At 32.8% G+C, this 25,105-nt stretch overlaps 1 protein-coding gene across 1 annotated transcript in view; it reads left to right on the top strand.

The window, feature by feature from the left end:
- The window catches only part of LOC145296710 (putative lysosomal cobalamin transporter), an 81,010-nt gene that overhangs the window by 6,880 nt on the left and 49,025 nt on the right, over positions 1-25,105 (top strand). The window contains exon 2 of the mRNA XM_080142689.1: positions 24,781-24,957. Within this exon, the coding sequence (XP_079998815.1) occupies positions 24,781-24,957 (177 nt within the window). The remainder of the gene's footprint in view (positions 1-24,780; positions 24,958-25,105) is intronic.

Here is a 25,105-nt window from a genome sequence, read left to right as displayed (position 1 = left end):
CGTTCAGGTAGACGCGTTCGCTTTGCGAGACACAAGGACCACGTCTACTATATATAAGGGGGTAGGAACAAAAACCTGTCCTTTTCCAAAATGTTCGCTCCCCCACTCCACACCGCAAAAAGGATGGACTACTCCATCCACCAAACTCCTCACGGACACTCTCGAGATAGCTCCGCTATTTCGGGTGGCGATGTGTGTGGGAACATGCCAACCGGATGCTAACGTCTCCAGCATAAGAGACAAAGTAAAAAAATCTTCGTTTGCACATGGCTCCACGCATCGCTTCCGTTTGGAAAAAGAAAAATAAGAAACCATAAAAATAATTATGAACCAATGGCAGAGCTCCCCGCCAAAAATAAAGGCCTAAAATATGACAGCCGCTGGGAGCCGGTTTACGACTATAAAAGGAGGGGACCAGAAAGAAGAAAAGAAGGAAAGAGTTTCGCCCAGCTGTGTCAGTGAACGCACGGACATTCTTCCACCGGACCTACAAAAAAAGAAGAAGAAAATACAGGAGAAAAAAACTCCGCGCTGCTAGGTTGATAAATGTAGTCGTCACTCTCCAGTTAAAAGCCTGATACATATCACCGAAGTAGCCCGACTGGCCGCCACTTACCACCCCCCCGTCGTCTGAAAAGATAAGTACGCTTTGTTTAATTATAATACCCTACAAAAGTCACTCCTGATCAATGCATACACAAGCTGAACTACCATTCTCAATTTTCCTACAACATTTGTTTCTTTTCCCTCGCGGGAACAAGCAATAGTAACCCGAACTTGAGGTGAAAACACATCTCCTCCTTTTTGCTACAACACCAGTCCTGCAACGAGCATTGGTTACATACGCTCGGACACATCATAACTAAAACATTCATTTCTTTCAATAGCAAATAAACAACGTTTATCTTATCCATTAACTGAGCCTTTGTTTCCTTCAATTCCTCATTCGTTTCATTATTCTCTTGTAACGGGATTGGGGTATTTATATATCCTAGTCCCCTACAAGCCCTAATTTTTTTTTTCAATTAAAGGAGCAAGAAAGAAGTTTCATTAAAAAAAAAAAAAACAAAAGAAAAAACAAACAACGTGGTTTAAAAAAAGGTTTTAAACTTCGAACTTTATAGGTAAATTTCTAAAAAAACACTACTTTTTTTTGGTTTTAAATTTGAATATATTATTTATTGACCTTTTCTCTTCAATTTGTGATATATAAAACTTTGGTGAGTAAATTAATTATTTACTTTTTAATAGACACTTGAAAATGGGAGGGGGGCGTGAATTTAAAAAAAAACGTTTGTCTAAAATATTATATTCGGTTTATTGGAAAGAGCATAAAATTTCACATTGACCCTGAAAATATCGTAAAAATAGAATCCATAGAAAAATTTTGATAGATTTTTAAAGTTTAAAAATTGAAAAATATTGAGTTCGGAAAATTCATTACTGTTTGTTAAAAAATAAAAAAAAATATTTCTATTAGTTTTAAAACAACTTTAATAATAGTTTATTTTGGAAGTATAATCCATAAAGAAAATAAACAACCCACTTTTAAAAGAGAAATTACGAGTTTTTTTTATATTTTATTCGCAGTTTCGTGTTAGGGGTGTCAAATTCCTACAAAAATTCTGATCCACTATTGATCCGCTGCCACAAATTCAGAATAGGGTCATGTGAACGAGAAAAAGAATCAAGGAGACATCTGCTACATGAGAACCCAGTAATCAGTTAAAACGCCGGAAGTGGACTTTGAACGACAGTCACTAAACATGAAACGAAATACGAAACGATATAGAAATAATTTATTTCCAAAAAATTGTTTTAATTTTAATATTTAGGGTTTGTATGCTTTTAGGGCACAACTTAAGAAAATAAACAATTCAATACAAGCCTCTGAAATGATGAACACAACAACTTCATAAAAGGTAACACAGAAAAGGTTTATTAATGAGAAAGTAATATGTTCCTTGTCAAAAGCTGGACTCCAGCTACCTGGTGGTGTCGCGGTAGTTATTCCCTGTGGAATCGTCGATACCGTTAGAAATCACAGAGGTGGAGAGCGAGAAGAAAAGGAAGGTCCGTTCTGTTAGGCGTCTCTCTCAGTAAGGATGAGTTGTTGTTCTTCCAACCGGATGCTGGCCGATTTCCTTTGGGGATAGGAAGGATCAGTGCGCCGTACCCCTGATTAGTCAATATGTGGCCAAATAGCACAGGGGAGAGGCATTGATTCGAGGAAGAGAAAAGTCCCATTTGTTTCTGCTACAAATACTTCTTGTGGTATCCTGAACAATAAAAAAATTTCCTTTTCTTTTTTTTTTTTTTTTTTTGTATAGTTTTCTTTTTGTTTTTAATACTTGTTATCACAAAAAAAAAAACTAATGAGGATTTCTATAAATGGTGTCGTTTTGAAATAATATATTTGTCTTTCATAAGCTTTGTCATATATCTGTGAAAGTGTCTGTCTGTACATTTCTCTACACAATAACTCTATCAATTTTCAGTTTACAGACTTGAAATTGGATATACAGGGTATTGAGATTTGGGAAAATCTTTGTAATCCGTTTTCGGCCAGAAATTTGACTGTTAAGGGGTCAAAGATTTGACCTTTGAGAACTCTACGAAACTCCTCCGCCAATTTTCAGTATAAACAATTGAAATTTTAGATATAGGTTCCTTGGACATAGATCTAACTTAATAATTTGATTTGAGCCCAAAATAATAAATGTTTAAAAAAAATTTGACCTCTGCGGTCTTTACCAAATTACTTAGACAATTTCTGGTCTAAACATTTGAAATTTTACATAAAGAGTATTCAGAGATATGGCAAGCTTTTTAATCGGTTTGGGTCGAAAATTTCGGCTACAAATATATAAATGTATGTATGTTTGCATGTCTGCCTAAAACTTTTGACAGAGGCGACTGATTTTCACAAGATCAGTATTGTTTTGAAGCTCGACCTTTCAGACGACAAATACCGAAAAATTGGCTGCAAACATTAATTTCTTCACCCTCAGTTGGGCACTTTTCTACAGGGAGAGGTTACTTTTTTCACCGATATTTTCGAAAGTCATCCCCTCTTTTCGATTGTCTAGCCTTAATTTAAACCTACGTCACTTCCTGTTTGCAGTGGTCGTAACAGCAAAGATGTCACGCTTTTTTCCCGTTCTTTTTTTTTTTTTTTTTTTTTTTTTTACATAGGCATTACCACATTATCAAGGCCAAGAGGCCACTCAAGGATAAGGGTTAAAGAGTGTACAGTAGAAGTTGGACAATATAGTAATCATCAGTAATGAAAATTTGGTAAATTTGGTAACTTATATGGAACGGCTCATCAAGAACTTATTTACGTTAGACTTGAAGACAACCATATTGTAGTCAGCCGGAAAGCAGGAAAACGGAAGACAATTCCACAGGCGTGCAGTTCTAAGAAAGAAGCTTTGTTCATGGAATCTACGTTTAGGTTTAGGCACAGATACAGAGTGGGGGGAATTATTGATAGTGTTTACAGCTAGACGAGTGTTTCTTGTGAAAGTTTTGCGAGGGGGGAGCATAGATTGAAGCTCAATCGAACACTTTCCATGAAAATAACGATACATCAGAGACAAACTCGCAACATCTCTTCTGTGAGATAGAGGTTGCAAGGAAGAGAAAAGGACATCTCCTACGAGGCTACGAAGTCTATTTTGAACTCTATCAAGGCAGGACAAGTCCTTTCTAGCAGCTCCTGCCCAGATGTGGCAACAGTATTCCATCCTTGGATGTACCTGGCTCTTATATAGATAGAGAACTGCATCAGCAGTGAGATATCTACCGGATCGATAGAAAGATCCCACCATTTTTCCAGCGGCCTTGGCAACAGATTTGATGTACGTGTTCCATTTAAGATCAGGAGTAATCATCAAGCCCAGAAGCTTGTCATTCATTTCCATTCTTTTCCTCCTTCGTGGTACGGGTTCGAGCCTACCTTCCTACTACCACTTTTTTTATTTTTTTATTTTTTGCTCAGTATACACATCCAAACACCCGGGCAATGTTCATAGTTTATTGATTTAAGTGTTTAGTTTTTTTGAATCATGTAGAGTCGTGAAGACTTCATATGTATTTCTTACATAGTCAGAATTTGAGTAAAATCTGAAACAACAAATGAAAAGAGAAAACCTCCAACTGAGGAAATCATGTTTTTTTTTTTTTTGTTTTTTTTTTTAGATGAAATATTTTTTTTTCAAACCATAGTAAATAAATTTTTTTATATTAGGTACTTCCAGTAATGTGATAATTTTGCTCCATAAATGTGTCCGATGTGAAAAAAGGTTATTTTATTTATTTATTTTTTTTGAGAATTAATCAAGTGAGGTTTTAGCTTTAATATTACCTTCAAAAGCATATTTTTTCTTTTGTGTTTGTGCCATGTGGCTTAGTCTGGGGCCAAAGCCCTCAGACTTTTTGCTGTCAGCCCGCAGGGAGAAAAGAGGTGAAAAGGAAAAGATGCGCAAAGTCATGCTGGTGGTTTAATGTCACACACAAGGATGGAGTTGGACGGCGAGTTGCTTACTCGTAAAACTACATCCTGAACTGGTTTAGATTTCACGCGCAGTGCCTTTTATATGTTTTTGGCCAGCTCCAGTGAAGGCTGTTAGGAAAAGATTTTAGAAAGTGTTTTCTTCGAGCGTTGATCCTGTCACATGGTATAGTCCTGGAGTATTTCCATGCACAGAAGCACTGATTTAATTTTATAGAATTCGTGTTGGTGGATACGATAAATATATGCATAACTGAAATATTCTTTATCCATCCATTTTAATGTGTGGCAAATGCATGCGTAACTGAAATGTTATTTATTTTTGTCAGTGGCATATTGCTTCAATAGAAATGTAAACTATGAAAATTTAAATTACTTTTTTGACATAAAATATTTCCATATGAATAGATTCTAAATATTACAAAAATATTCATAGAAATGTAAAAAGTAAAAGTTTTTTTTAATGGTTTCATGATACAAGTGGTGCATATAGTCTCGCATTTCGTTTCATGCTTAGTGCCTTCCATATTTAGGTAAACCGACTCCACTTCCAGCATCTTAACTTTGAGTACTGAATTTTTGGACTTAACCAATATTATTTTGTTAAACCAGATATTGAAAGTAAAATTATAAGGAATTGATTAATCAAGTTTTTGATTGAACAAAATCGGTAAAAAATGAGGTACTTTTGCAGAGAAGGTACTGTGCTATTTTTTTTTTTATTTAAAATTTTTTTTTTTTATTTAAAATTTTTTTTTTTTTATGGTATTTCCAAGTTGAATTCAAGTTTTGTGGCATTTTTGTTTGTTAAATTGCAAGATGAAAGTACGGAATAGCTTCGAAACAGCCTTCCCATGTTTAGAATGTTTCTCTAAATAACGTTATCATTTCGGACAATATTTTCTAATACAAAAAAGAGTATAACTAATTTTTGTCAAGTTATGTTTTTAATCTTTATTTTTGATCTTTAAAACCTACCACCCCTTGTTAAGATGAAGAAACCATGAGATTTTATTTACATTTTATTCGTCATAATCCGTATTAAATTAAAGAAAATACAGAGAGGTCTGTATGATGCACATGCCAATCATAGGACAAAGATGAAAAATTACAAAATCATGAGCGTGAAAAAAAAAAAAAAAAAAAAAAATCCAAGACAAGGACAGACAACCCTTATGCACGTGGACATTATCACTGATTACCTCCCCTTATGTTCTCTAGTAAAACATGACCTCGTCTGTCATCCATCAGTAAAAAACAGCAAATTTAGTTTCCTTAAATAATAAAAAAAAGTACTTGATCAGTTTTTGTAATTTTGGGAATATAAAATCTTCATTCTGTTACAACATAAAAGTTTTTCTTTATTTTTGTTTATTGCTATAAGTGCCAACTTTAATAAGCACTAAAAAAATTAAAAGAAAAACGGCAGATGTTTACTTTAAGTGAAAAAAGTAAGACAAGGGGATAACTCTTATATGCTTCAAGGGGACATTAAAAGGATCACAACGGTACAAGGTTAAGACCTCAATATGATCGATTAAAGAGTTTTCTTTTCTTTTTTCTTTTTCACATAATGCAAATTATCAATCTTTGTTTCGTAAATTCTGAAACATGACATTCACCCCAAACGATGTATATTGCCACTTGTACGTAAGGAGCTATGATTTAGGACCATGTGTACAGGGGCACAAAGTTAAGAAGCGTAATGTATATTTGCATTACATTTAAATTTCAACATGTTAAAGAAGCAGGAAATGGGGAGGGAATTCCTAAGTTTAGTAGAAGAAACTCTTAGAGTAGAATTTCCAGTATCTTAGTGTCCTTACAGTGAAAAGGTGAGATTTTGTTGCAGAGAGAAAAGCAGTGAAGGGGGGGGGGTAAAAAATAATGTGAGATGTTATCCCCCTCCCCCTCCTTTTTTTTTTTGAAAAATTTGGGCAACACCGGGTTGCCCTGCTAGTAGATAATGACAATTCCTCATAACATTATACCACATGTGTTGCTGCGGAACCAGCTATGTGCCAAATTTCATAACTTGTGGGATGTTTCATAAATGCTATTGTTTAACACCTCTTTTCACTGTTATTTTTCTTCGTTTTGTTGACACCAAATGTTTTTGTACCAGCTGCTATAAGAGAACACTCCTTGTCTAGGAAAAAAAAGGATTTTTTTATTTTTGCTCATAAAACACTATTGAAATTATATGAATGTTTTCAGACTTCCAATACTTTTGTCATTAAAATGTGAAATTGCCCATTCTTCAATCAAATTGATTAATTGCTTGCTCTAGTCAGGGACCCATCACGTAGTACTGAGATGAAGCTCTACATGCCTCCATGCAGTGACTTAATCCACAATACATTGTAGTCTACTTTGCATTGTAGAGAACCTACGGTTGATTTTATAAAATTATTTTATATATAACGGCTTGAATTGAAGTTTAAAATGCAAAAGACAAGTATCATGGTTCAATTGTGCTCTAAACAGTAATTTTGAACGCCCCCCCCCCCGTCTTATAAAAGAACCTACTGGTAAATTTTATACATCAGACCTTTCGACTCGTGTTGGGATAAAACTTCTGAAATTCACTGATGTTAGGTTGGTCAAAATTTGACTGTTCCTTCTTTAATCAGATTTTTTCGATTACCGATTTAAAAAAAAAAAAAAAAATTTATTTTATTTTATTTCTTTATTTTATTTTTTATTTTTTTAATGCTTATCAAAAGGATTCCAATACAAAACTTATCTAAGAACACTCCTAGGCAGATGAAGAACATTTCTGTGAAATTTAAAAAAAAAATCAGCCCAGCTCTTTCAAGGTCCATAGGAAACGAACTCCCACACACAAAGTGCCTTTTATATAGAAGTAGATTATTGTAAAAAAAAAAAAAAAAATTAGGACATGAAAACAAATGACAGATTTTGAGTGCATTTATCACTTGTTTTGGTATTCACTCTAAAGCGATTGAACTTGTTCTGTCCAGAGAATTTATTACATATCGAACGAATGCTGAGGAGGCATGACTGTCCACCATAGTAACAGATACAAGTGTTCGGCAATCACGATTTTAGTAGTAAACCCCATAGAAGCGAGAGTTCAGGATCAGCTTGGTCTCCTGTGTCACCATTCTAAGCCAAATTTTCAGCTGGCTTCTGTTATTTTTTTTCCAACCTGAGGAGGGGCTGATTCAATGGCTTTGTGGATGAAATCATCTCATCTGGGTGATGATGAAGAGCATGACCAAGATGTCTTGAGATGGGAGCTTGTTGTAGAGAGGATATGTTGCAGCACCAACACATATCGACATTTATTGCTAGCAAATATAAAAGATGCAATGCAAACAGTAGTGATCGAACACCTTGAGCTCTTGTAGGTCGTTTGTTCTCATTGGCCAGGTTTTGCAACCATATAATAGAATGGTGCAAGTGAGAGTTTCAAATATGTGAATTTTATTACCAAGTTGGATTTCAAGAAGTCAAAGATTGAAGACAGAAAACGAAAGGAGCATTGTTGATACGATTGTTGGTAACCTCTTTCAGGAATTTTTTGATGATGAGTTACCATTTATAAAGCAAATGACAAAGGATTGATGAGTATGCAGTGATCACCAATTCTTTACAGAAAAAGGCCACCTCTTATAAGGTTTGTGTACTTGAGCTTGAAACAGCATTATTTACTCAGTGGCTTGAGTTGACTCCACACATTCTTGTCACTGCATCCTTTACAAAAGCTGACCAGACGTGATGATTTGAAGTTAACACTTGATTAATCTCTAGCCATTTGCTATTCTAACGGCCAACTCCGTAGATTCTTGGAGGCTCAAGTGGCTTCCATGTCAGCTTTAACGATTTTCTTTGTCCATCACATTACTTTTTTCTCGGTGAGTTGGGGTAATTGTTTCATTGCTGAATTATTCTGGTTGACAACAAACACTATGATCGAGCCAGGATTGTGAGTATAAGTTGTTGAGATTTGATTTTGCGGGAGAAACATGCTGTGTTTACTGTCATCAAACATGGAGGATGCAATAAAAACATTAGTGCTGCCATTAAGCAGGAGAATTCACACCAACACCTGATAGATTCTTATTTTAGTACTGTACTTTCAAAGCTTGTTTGTGAGTAAATAAATGGCTCAGCAGTCCATATTTATTTTTTACTAATATATAACTTTTATATCTATAAGCATTTTGCTTTTTTTATGCTTGTTAGTATGAAAAATTGAATTATCCCACTGGTTGAATAATTCTAACCCTGAATCCAAATATGATGAACCCTGTTGTGATAATTACACGTTAAATGCAAAAGAAATTCACCTTTTGGGTTCAATTCGGACTTGATATATTCTCCTTCCCCTTCATGTAATTTGCACTTTCTCAATTGGTTTTTAAAATGGGCATTTCATTAACTAGTATTTATTGAATAAACGTTTACTTTTCTTTAGATAAAAATGATTATAACTTTAATTTTTGATAAATTATTTTCTCATTAATTTTGCTGTTTGAAAAATTAACATTTTTTTCTTTTAAAATGGTAAACTAAGCAATTTTATCTTTGCCTACCTCTCTCTCTCTCATATATATATATATATATATATATATATATATATATATATATATATATATATATATTACTTTTATCAATTTCTTTTTGTGTATTGATATTCATATTAAAAACCCTTTTTTCTATTTATTTAAAAAGAAAATACAATTTTCTTATATATGGGTCATGGAATTGCATTCATTTGCAAAACATCTAGCTAATTTGCATATTCTTTTAAACATTCATTTTAATTAATTCCCTATTAGTTTTTTTTCGGTTTTCTTTATATGATAATCATCTTTTAGTTAACTATTTATGTGTGATTATATTCATGCAGATATTTTACGATTTTTTTTTTTTTTTTACATAGAAGTCACCACTTATCAAGGCCCGGAGGCCACTTGAGGATAAGGGTTAATGGGTATACATTAGCTATTGCGATTATAGCATAGTAAACATAAGTAGTGGGAATTTTGTAAATTGGATTACTTAGGATGACGGTTCATCAAGAACTTGTTTATGTTGGACTTGAAGACAATCAAATTGTAGTCAGCTGGAAAGCAGGTAAACAGAAGAGAATTCCACAGGTGTGCAGTTCTAAGAAAGAAGCTTTGTTCATGGAATCAACGTTTAGATTTAGGCACAGATAAAGAGTGTGAGAAATTGTTGATAGTGGTTTTGGCTAGACGAATGTTTTTTGTGGAAGTTTGGCGAGGGGGCATAGATTGAAGTTCAGATGAGTGCTTGCCATGAAAATAACGATAAATCAGAGACAGGCTTGCAATGTCTCTTCTGTGGGAAAGAGGTTGTAGGGAAAAGAAAAGGGCATCCTCCACTAAGCTACGAAGTCTATTTTGAACTTTGTCAAGACAGGATAAGCTGCTTCTAGCAGCTCCTGATCGGATGTGGCAACAGTACTCCATCGTTGGCCGAACATGGCTTTTATATAGGTAGAGAATTGCATCAGGAGTGAGATATCTACTGGAGCGGTAGAAGGATCTCACCATTTTTCCAGTGATCTTGGCAATGGATTTGATGTGTTCCATTTCAGATTGGGAATAAAGGTCAAGCCCAGAACTTGTCAAAACATGAGGCCTCCCCAAGACGAGTCATTCATTTCAAATTGATGACAGCTGGGCATCACAGCGTTGATGAGGTAAACATAGAAATTTGGTTTTAGATGCATTAAAAGTAACCAGACAATATTTATGGACGAGGAAATCTATTAAATAAAACAATAAAAAAATAAATATATAAATTAAATACTGAAATAAAACATAGTTATTAACATTTGAATCGAAAAAGATAAAAATTAAAATTAATATAGCAACAACTTATCTCGAAAGAGTTCCATCTCCAAAATTCAAACTGTTGAAGGGATTTTATCTTAAAAACGTGTAATATTTGCGTAAAAAGGTTATAGTAAACATAGACCTCTTTCTATATATATTGATATGTGCATATATATATTTGTTTAAAAAAATTTTGCCTACCAAACTCCTGTCAGTTTTTGGTCTACAGATATGAAACTTAATATATAAGGTATTCAAACCCATGCAAAACTTTATATTTGAGTTTTAGCTGGGGAAAATCGATGTTAAAATAAAAAAGAAATGGAATTTGGTAGGTGAAGGTCAAACGACAGCATTACGAATATGTATGCGTGACGTAATAGCTATTGGTTCATGTTTTAATTTTTAGCCTTGCAGCAAATATGTCTTCATAGCTGAGGCATTAACATCAAAGGAAAAAGCAAATCGTAGGCTAAACGTTTTGGTTTCGATTCTCGGTGGTGCACTAGTAATATTTTTAAACTTTTTAAATCATTACTATGCATTTGTTCCAATATAATATAATAATAAATACGAAATCTGTATTAATCAAAATATATATAAACACACACACGCATCTATATATTAAGAAATATATGAAAACAAACGCAATTTTATTATTCGAGTTTGGACATAGATATCTTTATTTTAGATCTTTATATAAAGAGTTTAAAACTCTTATATCTGGACATTTCCAAGTAAATAAATATATAAACAAAATTGTATACAGCAACATTAATACAGTTAAATAGTTGATTTAAGAGTCAAGCAAACTGCAGATTTGGAATTCGTACCTTTTTTTATTCAAGTCAAAGAAAATATTTATCCTTTTCTTAATTTTTTTTTTCTTTATTATTATAAATTGATAAAAACATTTGATAAATGTTCAGCAATGTGTTTACTTTTAAGAAAATTCCAGCAAAAACCTAACAGCCAGCCATGGTTCTCCCCAGAGTGTGTTGCTGCGATCGCACACAGAAATCAATTTTTCCATAGCTACCAACGTAATAGATGCACTGAGACTAAAGCTGCTTTCAGGAACGCCAGCAACCACTGTAAAAGAGTAATAAAAAATGCAAGAGAGCTATATGCTCAGTCCGTTAAATCCAAAATAGCTGATCAGCGGCTTGGTTCTCACCAGTTTTGGCAAATAGCAAATAGGATCTTAAACAGAAGTGTGCGTTCTATCCCAACCATTATCAATGAACCAGAGGTCATCTTGTCAGCATCAGACAAGGCCAGACTATTTGCCAAGAACTTTGCATCTAATTCTACCTTATGCGACGAAGGCCATTAACTCCTCATATTTCCACCTATAACACAGAACATGCTAGGTAGCATACAAATATCTGTGCATGAGGTCGCCAAGTTAATCAAGAACCCTGATTCCAGTAAAGCAACTGGCCCTGACGGCATTCCAATTATAGTGTAAAATAAGCTTCAACCAGAACTTGCTCCCATACTTACGAAACTGTTTAAGCGTTGCCTTAAGAAATGCTTTCCAACACCCTGTAAAACCTCATCAGTATGCCCTGTATTTAAGAATTCAGGTGATAAGTCATCTCCCTCTCAGTACAGACCAATAAGTCTCCTGTGTGTCATGAGTACGTTGCTGGAATCCATATTAAATAGAGAAATAGTCAACCACCTCAGCAAAAATAACCTTCTTAGTGACACGCAATATGGTTTCCGTTCTGCAAGATCTACCGCAGATGTGCTAACAGTTATATCTCATAGGATTAGTGAATTTCTTGACAATATCGAAGGCCTCGACAAGGTATGGCATAAAGGCCTACTTCACAAGATCTCCAGCTATGGTATAACTGGAAATGTTTTCTCTATCATTAAATCATTTCTCTCTGATAGGCTCATAAGAGTAGTGGTTGATAGACAAAAATCAGAGGCCTGCAGTATTAATGCTGGAGTCCCTCAAGGGTCCATTCTGGGCCCAACTCTCTTCCTGATCTACATCAATGATCTCCCTAAACACATACTTAAATCATTCATTGACATCTATGCTGATGACACGACCATCTACGGCAACACATCAAAGGCTGTAAATGACAAAGCTCTCTCTGATTCTCTCTCCTCTGATCTCGAGCACGTGGTTCAGTGGGGGAAGACATGGCTGGTTACCTTTAATGCATCTAAAACCAAACTCCTATCTTTACATCATCAACGCTCTGTTCCCCATCTGACATCAATTGAAATGGATGGCTCTCGTCTAGGAAAAACCCCATGTTTTGACAAGCTTCTGGGCTTGACCTTTACTCCTGATCTGAAATGGAACACATACATCAAGTTTGTTGCCAAGGTCGCTGGAAAGATGGTGGGATCTTTCTACCGCTCCAGAAGATATCTCACTACTGATGCAATTCTCTATCTAATATAAAAGCCAAGTACGCCCAAGGATGGAATACTGCTGCCATATCTGGGCAGGAGCTGCTAAAAACAGCTTATCCTACCTTGACAGAGTACAAAATAGACTTCGTGGCTTAGTGGAGGATGCCCTTTCCTCTTCCCTGCAACCTCTCTCCCACAGAAGAGACGTTGTGAGCCTATCCTTGTTTTATCGTTATTTCCATGGCAGGTGCTCGTCTGAACTCCAATCTCTGGTCTCCCCTCGCCAATCTTTTATGAAAAACACCCGTCTATCTGAAACTACTGTCAAAAATTTTCCCCACTCTTTATCTGTGCCTAAATCAAAACGTAGATTCCATGAACAAAGCTTCTTTCTTAGAACTGCACGCCTGTGGAACTCTGTTCTGTCTGCCTGCTTCTCACCTGACTACAACCTGGATGTCTTCAAGTCCAACATAAACAAATTCTTGATGAACCGCCCCCTTAAGTAGACACTTTATTAAATCCCCACACTAACGTGCTGTACATGCAATAACCCTTATCCCTGAGTGGCTTCCGGGCCTTGATAAGTGGTGACCACTTTGTAAAAAAAAAAAAAAAAAAAGGAATTTTATAATTATGTTACTTTATTTCTTAGATCCAAAATACTTTGTGTATGTTATGACATAAAAACCACTGTTAGATTGGTGACTTTTTGGATGAAGTGTTTGCCTTCAGTTATATTTTATGCAATAGTTTATTCAAACGGAACAAGAGAAAAAAAGAAGCAACATTAGACGTTGGTGTCCCTAATGATGTTGGGTTGATCAGAACTGAGAGGGAAAAGATAACTTTTTTTTTTTTTTTTCTTATGTACATGAAAAGAAACTGGAGGAAAATCTTCATTCCAGTAATTATAGAAGCAACTGGATTCATGAAAAATAATTTCAAAAACTACCTAGCAAATATACCCATTGAACCAAGTGCAGATGAGATTCAAACAATTGCACTTCAAGGGATGGTTAGAATCTTAAAAAAGCTCGGGAGTGTGTAGGTTGGAATGTATGAGCGGCTGAATGATTGGCATCTAATAGGATGTCTCATTTAGCTATAGCAAAATATGAAAAAAAAAAAATAATCGAATTTCGGATGTAAAAATTTGTTTTGCATAGCGTTCCAGTTATTTCTTAACCAATATCAGTATACGCATAAATATTTGTTTTTCGTATTAAAAATGGATGAAAAATATTTGCTAGATGTCCTTAACTAGGTGTATCAGAATTTTTGTAGGAATTTTTGACACCCTAACATGAAACTGCAAATAAACTATAAACATCTCGTAATTTCTCTTTTAAAAGTGGGTTGTTTATTTTCTTTATGGATTATACTTCCAAAATAAACTATTAAAGTTGTTTTAAAAGTAATAGAAATATATATATATTTTTTTTCTTTTTTTTTTTTTTAAAAACAGTAATGAATTTTCCGAACTCAATATTTTTCAATTTTTAAACTTTAAAAATCTATAAAAATTTTTCTATTGATTCTATTTTTACGATATTTTCAGGGTCAATGTGAAATTTTATGCTCTTTCCAATAAACCGAATATAATATTTTAGACAAATGTTTTTTTTTAAATTCACGCCTCCCCCCCATTTTCAAGTGTCTATTAAAAAGTAAATAATTAATTTACTTACCGAAAAGTAAATAATTAATTTACTCACAAATTGAAGAGAAAAGGTCAATAAATAATATATTCAAACTTAAAACAAAAAAAAAAAACGTAGTGTTTTTTAGAAATTTACCTGTAAAGTACGAAGTTTAAAACCTTTTTAAAAAAAAAACAGTTTTTTTTTTTTTTTTTCTTTTTTTTAGGGCTTGAATTAAATTTTTCGAGGCGTTATAAGCTTGGAAAGATGGGGTGGAATTATTCACCATTTTCACGAAATTTCTGACACACCTAGTCCTTAACTTTTAATTTTCGTTGTAAAATTAAAAAGTTGAGAAATCCGGCATACACTGGTACTTTGGTTAGTTTCTATTTATAATTTGAAGTGATACATGATGGTTGTGTCATAAAGTTCAGACTTTCCCTTTCATTTTTCCTCTTTATCTTTTGTTTGTTTTTTTTCTCTTGTATCCCCCCCACCCCCGCTCGCCTCGCTAGACTGGAAGTTCAATGGGAAGGAGTACATTTTTATTGCTCGTAAATTAATCTATGATTGAAAAAAAAACAAATATATAAAATTGATTTATATTCAAATAATGACATGCTTATATTATGTTTAAAATTTGCTGTAGCACAAAGGTCGTTTATTGCTAGGTTGCATGACCTGCAAAAAGTTCTCACTTTATTTTTATCTATTATTACTGATAGTTACCCGGATTTCCAGTGTGAACATAGATTGCTGGTTGGAAATTGCTGTTTACAATTTTGTCTTGAAAAATAAAATGTAAAAAGAAATGTAATATGAGGTCAAGTAAACAAAAAACTATTAGTCCAGTGGTGTTTTCTTAAACAAAAAACCCTACTTGTTGACGCTGAATTACAAATGGCTGGAAAATGGCAAATGCCTTTAACAAAACAAATTTCTTATTTGATTATTTTAAAACTTAAAGATGGCAATAAAAATAAATTTTTAAACCTAAGGGGTGTGAATTCTGTTATAGAGGCATTGATTTAATTTGAATAAAATATGCAGCAGGTGTGCTTGAAAGCCAAATCACAACACAATATTACGAAAATAAACAAATATTTTACTTGTTTGAAATTTATAATTTAATTATATTTTGGAGTCAAACTCCATCCTCAGTACTTTGTACATCTTTTGTTTGTTTCTTATTTAAACCTCTTTTAAGTGCATTTTTCAGGGATATTTTTTGTTTTATAAAATGAAAATCAATTTAAAAGAAAATTTTGTTTCTTTATTTCAGTCATTTCATAGACCTAACTGATAATTACCCCTAGTAACACTGGATTAAGTTAAAAAAAAAAATTCATTATATCTTTAGATTCTGTGAAAAATTTAACCCCTACTGTAACCTATTTGAATGCTCTATTAGCATATCAATTTTTGTAACGGAAACGCTGATTATATCATGTTTTATGTTTTCTTAAATTCTCAGAAATCAAGGGGAAATTAAAGTGTTCCATTAAAGTTCTCCTTTAGTTTTCAAAAGTTATGTTAATAAAAAATCTTTTTCTTTTTTCTTTTCTTTTTTCCTTTTTCTTTTCCTTTTTCTTTTTTCCTTTTTCTTTTTTTCTTTTTCTTTTTCCTTTTTCTTTTTTTTTCTTTTTCTTTTTTTTTCTTTTTTCTTTTTTTCTTTTTCTTTTTTCTTTTTCTTTTTTTCTTTTTCTTTTTTCTTTTTCTTTTTCTTTTTTTTCTTTTCTTTCTTTTTTCTTTTCTTTTTTTCTTTTCTTTCTTTTTTCTTTCTTTTTTCTTTCTTTTTCTTTTTCCTTTTTTTCTTTCTTTTTTTCTTTTTTCTTTCTTTTTTTCTTTCTTTTTTCTTTTTTTTTTTCTTTTTCTTTTCTTTTTTTTCTTTTTTTCTTTTCTTTTTTTTCTTTTCTTTTTTTTCTTTTTTTCTTTTTCTTTTTTTCTTTTTTTTCTTTTTTTCTTTTTCTTTTTTTCTTTTTTTTCTTTTCTTTCTTTTTTTTCTTTTCTTTCTTTTTTTTCTTTTCTTTCTTTCTTTTTTTCTTTCTTTCTTTTTTTCTTTCTTTCTTTTTTTCTTTCTTTCTTTTTTTCTTTCTTTCTTTTTTTCTTTTTTTCTTTTTTTTCTTTTTCTTTTTTTTCTCTCCTCTCAGATGATCAGTTAACTACTACAGTATTTTTTTATGGTGTCTTGGTCTTAACCCTATTCCAAGACCAGAATTCATCTGGTCTGGTGGAGTAATTTGATGTTGTTACTATAGGCAACATCACTTGAAGAATCATATGCTAGTGTGTAGCCGTTTTATTTGGGCTTCAAATATAATGTTATTTTGGATATTTTGTTGAGATCTACTATTCTCATGCCCGGTCGTCATGATAAACCCCTGCACACAGAGACCTTAAACATGCGAGCACAATGTTGAGTAGGCATTTAAATTTTCCCCTGTGTATATGTGTGTTTATTTTATTTTATGTCGGTTGTAGTTCTCAGAAATCAACGGGCCCCTTCCTGGGACTAATACTTGCTATCTATATCAGATGCATAGATATTCGAATATTCCATTTAAAGGTTTTCTTTTATCTCTCAAACATGAAGTTAAGGAGAGGAAAATTAATATTCTTAATTGACCAGTTAAATATGTTTTCGTATATCCTTTTAGTAGTCTCTTACTGGACTCCAAGAGAGATCTTGTCAAGATTCTGAATGTCCTTTTAAGTACAATTATTTGAATGTCTCTTGCACACACTGTGTGTGGGTGGTGGGTGGGGGTGTTGAAATTCTTTTTCATAAATCCAGTTGCTTCTATAATTACTGGAATGATAAAGATATTTTCCTAAGATTCTAGTTTCTTGTATCCGGTTAACAAGAAAGTTCTTGTGGTTTTTAACTTTTAAATTCAGATGAACATATCTTGGCTTCAAATTTTATTGGTCAAAATAAGCACCATCAGAATCAACGCACTTTTGGCAATGCAAAACAAGTGATGCCAGTAATGTAAAAAATGAAATCGCTGAGGGCGTTTTTAATATCACTTAGGTTTTTGAAGCATTTCTCATGCAGAAAGTTGTTGGGATGCTGGAAAAAGTGGTAGTCGGTAGGTGAGAGGTCTGGAGAGTATGGCAGATGAGGCAGTTTCATTTCCCAATTCATTCAACTTCTGTAGGGTTGGTTTAGCAACATGTGATTGGGCAGAGTTGTGGAGGAAAATTGGGCTTTTTCTGTTGACTAATGCTGGGTGTTGTTGAAGTTTCTGATGCATTTCATCCATTTATTGACAGTACTTTATCACTTTAATGGTTTCACCTGCATGCAAAAAACTAATGCATAAGACCAGTCGCTGACTACCACACAGTTAGCATTACCTTCTTTTGGTGAAACTCTGGCTTCGAGAAATGTTGTGGAGCTTTGTTGGTGTTTAACCACTGAGCTGAGCATCACCAGTTGTAAAAAACCCACTTTTCATTGAATATCACTACTTGATCAAGAAACGGGTTCTCATTTCATAAAAGGTCTTTTTTTTTTCTTTTTTTTTTTTTTTTTCTTTTTTCAATCTCTCAAGTGATTGGAAATTGTCGTATATGTTATGTCTAATTCAGAAGAAAGTTCTCAAACATTTGTGCCTGGATTGACTTTAACTAAGGCTCTTAATTGATTATTGTCAACATCCGATGGCCGACCACTATGCTCATCATCTTCAAGGTTCTCGTCGCGGCCACAAAATTTCTTAAGCTACCATTGTGCTCTGGGTTCAGTAGTAGTTCTTGGCCAAACGCTTTGTTGATATCGCAAACTGTTTCAGCAGCTTTTCGGCGTAACTTGAATTGAAATAAAAAAAATTGTGTGAATTTGCTTTTTTTCTTTTCCATCTTGTATTAAACATTCTGAAAAGAAGATATAATTGTTCTAAAACGCTTAATTTAAACCATGAGATAGAGTGAAAAAACGCTCTTTAAAATGATATATAAATTAAAGGTATTGTTGCAATATTTTGGTGTTTTTAATGGGGTATGATTCCACACAGTCGGACGATTCTATTTATAAACGATGCTGCTAAAAACTGACGAATCAAATTAATTCACGTTCTGCTACCAACCAATCAGAAACCAGAATTGCTTCATAAATATTAAACCTTTTCTGGAGCAATTTCACGTTTTCTTTTCCGTCTCGACACGGTAAGAATATTTTGTTCTGTAGAACTGTTTACTACAAACAAGTCACCTCTCAGGACTTGTGTGTAACAGCGAACCATCTGAAACTAAAAATGGCTTACACTTCTAGAGGTATTATAACCAAAACTTATTTGAAAATACATCATTTGAAATCAAAAGTAAAAATGCCGCAAGAACTTTGTTCTCAACCTAATGTGTAGAAATCATTTTTAACTACATGCTAAAGTGTTTGTTTGGCATACCAGGGTTTCATCTTATGTTATAGAAATGAAAAAAAAAGTTGTTTTTTTTAATTTTATTTTTCCACCCATTTTTCTTTTTCTTTTTCTCTGTAGGGTGTTGATGTTTTGACTTGTAAAGACACATTCTACTCCAGGAACCGTCTGTCTGTTACAATGAAATCCCAGTATACCAACAGACACTATAATGCATAGCTATTAAATAAAGTAATTTATATTAGCTCTGGTACAACCTACACTTGCCCTCCCCCCCCTTTTCCTTTAAATTTTTTTTAAATTTTAATTTAATGTTATCCACAGACAAGTTTACTCATTTCAGTACTCATCAGTTTGACTAAATGCAGCAAGTGCATGAAACCCTAATGTTCAAACCCTGGAGTATATTATGGTTGATAATTTCTGTTTGTGAGGCTTAAAATGATGAAAATGACATCTAACAATAAAGAAAAATGTATGACACATAAAACAAAAGAATTGTATTATTTTTCAATGTGTCACATGTCATCTGAATGAGAAAAACAATAGATTATTGTAAGCTATTCATTTGATAATCCTACAGACCCAATTTTCAGGTCATGTCTGGCAAAAGGAAAAAGGGGAGGGATATCATGCAAAATCTTAATTTAAATTGAAATAAAGTTTGTCAGAATAGTGTATATACTTCAGAAAAATATGCTTTGCCAATGTTTGTACTGATCTCTATTATATAAAAGGAACTTTGTGTGAGTTTATTTGCTGTGGACTCTAAAACAGCTGGACTGATTTTTATGAAATTTCACATGAAGGTACTTTATGTGCCTGGCAGTGTTCTTAGATAGGTTTTGTATCGGAATGTCTTTGATAAGTATCGATAATTGAAATAATCCAATGAAAGAAGGAGCACGGGGATTTTGACCAAATTAACTCCATATATAGCCTTACATCACAAGTGAATTTGAGAAGTTTTATTCCCACACAAGCAGAAAGGTACAGCATGTAAAATCAACAGTAGATTCTTTTATATGACAGGGCTGGGTTTGAAATGAATGCATCTGCTTAGAGCACAATTGAAGCATGATACTTGATTTTTGCATTTCAGATAAAATCCTAAAATTATGTTAGTAATATAATTATATTTAAATTGTGATTATCATTTCTGATGACCTAAAGAAAACCTTTACTTTTAGTTAGTTAAGGATTGTTTTGAATTCATTTCAAACATGTGATCTAACTTTCTATTTGCTTTCTCATTTCCGGTGTCGCTTAAAGTGGTTTCATCAGAAGACTAGTAAGGCTGTGTTTTACTTGCTAACCATTGCATGATGGAAGTACTTATGTTTATTTATATACAAATAAAGATATGTTTCTTTAGTGGAGGATAGTCTGTCATGAAATGCAGGCTTGAAGACATTCTCTTGTTGCTTTGTGAGGTATCAAGTATATTTATGAAAGAGACAATATTATTTTATAGTTATAAATGGCAAACAAAATAATAAGGTTATTGGCACTTGCACATTTGATAATCCTACAAGCAATTTTAGCATTTGTGGCAGAAGAGGGGAGTAGGAGATACCTTTATAGAATTGTGACACAAGTCAAAATGAAGTGTCAGAATCTATGGCGCTTGTTCATTATTGTTACAGAACAACTTTTTTTTTTTTTTTCTTGGGTTCATTTTGAAAAATGCAGAACAGGGGGAGACAATGCAATTTCAGAACCAGAACAATTGGAAATGTCAATAATACAATAACACAAAATAAAACATTTTCTGAACATTTATTGAATTAAAATAAAATTCTAATAACACAAAATAGTGTTGTTTTTTTTTTTAACACAAAAATTCCTAAATTAATGAAAGTTGTCAAAGTGTATGACGTTTAAAATTTATAAATTTGAAGTCATTAATGGAAGGGATGTGACTTTTTGTCTTAAAGAATGGTTTCTCAAAACAATCTGGCACTTTAAAATTTAGTTTTGTGTTATTGTATTGTTGATGTCTTCAATTCTCCCAGTTCTTAATTTGTATTGTCTCCCTTTGTTCTGTACTTTGTAAAATAAAACCAAAAATGTTGTTTCATGACAGTAATGCACAAGTGTCAGCTCTATTGCATTTCTCATAGTCTGTCCATTCCAATTCTTCTTGCAAACCAATGGGCCAATCCAGCTAAAATTTTCTATGTATAAGGTGCAGCTAACTAAATATTATAGTATCCATTCAATGCACAGTTAATATAGACTAGTATGTAATGCAAAAATGAGCATAAATTTAACCATATTCAGCTATCAATTTAGCATAGAGCATTCATTCTAAGTTGATGGGTTTTGCCTGTTTTTTTAATAGGATAAAATATCTGTTATATTCTCCATCTTAATAATCAGAGGCCAAAATGTTCCTGATGGTATTCATGGAAGATTGATCTGGGTTTGAAGAAGGTTGCAGTTATTTCGTTTAAAATTATATTAACTAAATGGAGTTTCAATTTCTTAACAAGTAGTTGTTTCTTGGTCGTATTCACAACTGATGAAGAAGAGACAAATTATCTTTCTACCTCTGTTTCTCAAGACATTATATGAGGTATGGTTTCACTAAAACACTGTTAGCAACTGAATTTAATTTAAATGTTCACCATCATGTTGATCTAATCAATCATCTATTTGTCATAAGTGGTTCGAGCTGACCGTAAATTCATCTATCAAATAATGCAGCACAAACATTAAACGCAAGATTAAAAATCTCCATATTTGTAAAACATCTGTTTTACATGCTGGCATGTGATGGCTGGCTTTAAAACAATGTCTTCTAAACTTTTCTCTGGCCAGCTCTGTGTTTCCCCTTCTTTCTAAATCCATTTTTATCACTGACCATGTTTTCCTTGGCCTTCCCCTGTGAACTGGATCTACTACCTGAACTGTTTCCCATCTACCGATTCAAGAACTCTCATCCATTTTTTTTTTTTTTTTTTTTCAACTTTGCCATACTATCTTAGTCTTTTCTGCACGCATCTCCCTATACTGTCCAAATTTAATTCTTCTGAGCTCAACAAATCTAAGACTGTTTTTTAACCCTCACATTATGCATCCATTATATTCTTTTATTTCTCTCCATGCAACACATATCCTCAACTCTCATCTGCCAGTTTTTACTTTCACACATCTCATATCCTACATATGCCAGATAGACTCTTTCCTTAATTGACAGTGGTAATGCTCTGCTTGTGAGTAATTGCAAAAATTCCCTGTACTTACTCCACCCAATTCTAATTTTAAAAAAGGAGGGGGGTATATATTAAATAATTCTTTAATATAGAGTGCATCCTCCCTCCTCCTTAAAATAAATCTTTTGACGAAAAACCATACTTTTTTTTTTTTTCTTCTTCAAAATTAGAATGCCTACCAAAAAATAATATAAATATTAAAATGTAAAATCATTATTGCTTTTAAGGAAATTAAATGTTTAGATTTATTACAATTATTATAATTTAGATATAAATTGAATAATCGTAGAGAATGAACTCATTTTAAAATGAGAATTTACAACTCTAGGAAGACTATCTAAATAATTAAAAACAAAAACAACTCCATACTTGATATTAAAAAAATAACTGACTGATCAAGTAAGACCACTTGAAATTTTACTGAATTAATGTCAACTCTAGATGATAGACACCTATCATCTAGAGTTGACATTAATTCTGTAAAATTTCAAGCAGTCTACTTTCTCAGTATGAACCCTCGCCTTAAAGAGGTAATTATTTTTTCAAAGTGGCGAAATCAAATTTTGGGTGGTCAAATCTCGATAAGGATATTTTTCCCATCAGTTCTGTCATCTATCTGCATGCATTGCAACTACATTAAACATGCATCATTGTGCATGCTTCGAGAGTTATAGCTTACATTGCTGCGGAGATAGTTTCCATCATTCTGCCTCGGGTTTACTAATTTCGGGACCTGCATATTGTTAGTTTGTCTGCTTCCCATGATGGTGGCAGTTTCTTATCAAAATAAACTCTTAAATCTGAACTGAAGTGGCATTAACTCTAAACAGGTTGAATTTATGTGGATATCAAATTCGCAAGCAGCCGTGGTTACTTAAGTTTAGATCTATTTCAACCTACACGTATTTAAAGTTTCTGAAAACCCTTTTCAATCTATTTTACCAACGACATTTTCCTCAAATATAATTCTCATATTCGACAACAACCTTCTGTTCACTAAATTCAAATCCATGTTTTGCTGAATATGATTTTACATTTTTTTTTTTTTTTTGGTTGGCACTTAGTTTTTAAATAAAATTCGGTAATCATTTCTCTTTTATTTTTATTATTATTATTATTATTAGTTCAGTTAGTTTGAAGTGATAAAGGAGCCTCCTCTTATGGCCAACACTTAATTTTTTGGAGTTAAATTTATATTCAAGGGCTCTTTTTAAGGATTGACTTAATCCCTTTTAGAGCTGCAATCTGTACTTTGCTATAGTCTGCTTTTCCAGAGATTGTGTCTAGGTGTATTTTAGATTTTTTTCATTGGGCTAATTGGCTCTACCACAACCGGTGTAATGTTTATTTCTTTCACGGACCATGTTTTTAAGTCATTCTTGATATGTGGTTGTGTGTACTTGCATGCATTTTTTCCATCTACTCAATCACGACTGAAGTAGGTTACATTGAGTGGTGAATGGAATGAAAAGTGGTGAGAGGAGGGATATAGATGGATGGGTAATTTATTACATTCAATAAATTTTTAGTTTTAATCCTATTCAAAAATAAATTTCACTTGACAATATTCCAGAAGAAACTAGTGATGTGAATAGTTCATTATTGAAATGTAAGTACACCTTTCTCTGTTTATATAAAGCTAGGGATGCGTGTATGTTATATATATATATATATATATATATATATATATATATATATGATTCACTCTCAAACTAATTAACCAATCATAAATTTTGGAACACAGCTGCTAAGCATAAGGATGAGTAATGTGGCCTGTATTTAATTTTGATTTTAAGCGAAAGCGGTTAAATATGGGTGGAAGCCCTTTGTGAAAATTCTGATATTTCTTATTTTTATTTATTTATTTATTTTTTTAGAAATTCTAAAGATGAGTATTAATCATTGATTAATATATATTGTGCAAATTCCATTTTCTTAGAAATATTTTACAGTATCTGAGGGGGGAATAATACCTCTTATTAGAAAAATTGGTTAATTTAGAATTGCATTAAATTTGATCCATAGTCATTAGACACCAATTAAGATTTTCTGAATTTTAATTTCCCATGAAGAGCCTTTAAGCTTAAACCTTAAATTGGAGACATTATTTTAGAATCAAAATCATGGAAGCGTTTTGAGGAAAATTAGAAGGAGAATTCTAGACATAAGTTTCAGTATTGTTCTTTCTGGATTTTAATTTTCGAAACTATATAAAATTGTGTGAAAAGGACTAGGATAGCATGCACATAATTATGTATATATATGTGTGTGTGTATATATACACTCTGTGAATGTGTTGGAGTGAGGGAAGAATAAATAACATTTTTAATGGAGGTTGACTTTTTAGCTGCCTCGTTTTTTGCTCAATCTTTTGAACAGCTTTATTGTATTTTTTTGATTGCAAGATTCATTTTAGAATCTTAACAAAACGTGTTCACATCGAAACAGTGTTCGTTGCGTAGGTTCTACCTAATGTATATAATTATATTTATAAAAGCTCTACTCGCATTTTGAGCACGTTTGAAAAAAATATTGGTGAAAAAATAATAGTCTATATTTTGATTGTAATCAGATGACGATTTAAGATAAATGAATATCGGATGATCGTAGAGTTTTAATGTGTAATTCCAGAACACTTCTAGATTAAAACAATTTCCAACAAGAACAGAATCTTGTATCAAGCAAATTGGTTTTTATTTCCTCCAATGCTTAATTGGCTTGTTTTGAAAACAGTTACTTTGCATTTCTTGACACCAGTAATCAAGTAATGTAATATTTATTTTTATTTTTTTTTATTTTCAGTTCATCCTTGTCTTTACAACCCTTTATGTGCGTCATTTCATGAGTAAATATGACAGTGAATGGAGCTCCACCATGGCTGCTATTTTGGGTTTAAGCACTGCTCTTGTCACCTCAGCCTTGGTTCCTGTTGATATCTTCCTTGTGTCTTACATGAAGGACAGTTCTGGAAACTTCAGAGTAAGTATATGTTGGTATTTATTGGAAAGTTGTGGCAAATGATTTTAACAATAAATCTACAGTATTTACAACATCTTTTGAACTGTTATCCTTGGAGTGATTCACAATATTTAGCTTGTTTTACTCTGTGGCCTTTGTCATACTCTGC

This window comes from Euprymna scolopes, chromosome 17, assembly GCF_053919585.1.
Source record: "Euprymna scolopes isolate OS-2025 chromosome 17, ASM5391958v1, whole genome shotgun sequence".
In the NCBI taxonomy this organism is placed as follows: domain Eukaryota; kingdom Metazoa; phylum Mollusca; class Cephalopoda; order Sepiida; family Sepiolidae; genus Euprymna; species Euprymna scolopes.
This window is presented reverse-complemented; position numbering and strand designations above follow the sequence as displayed.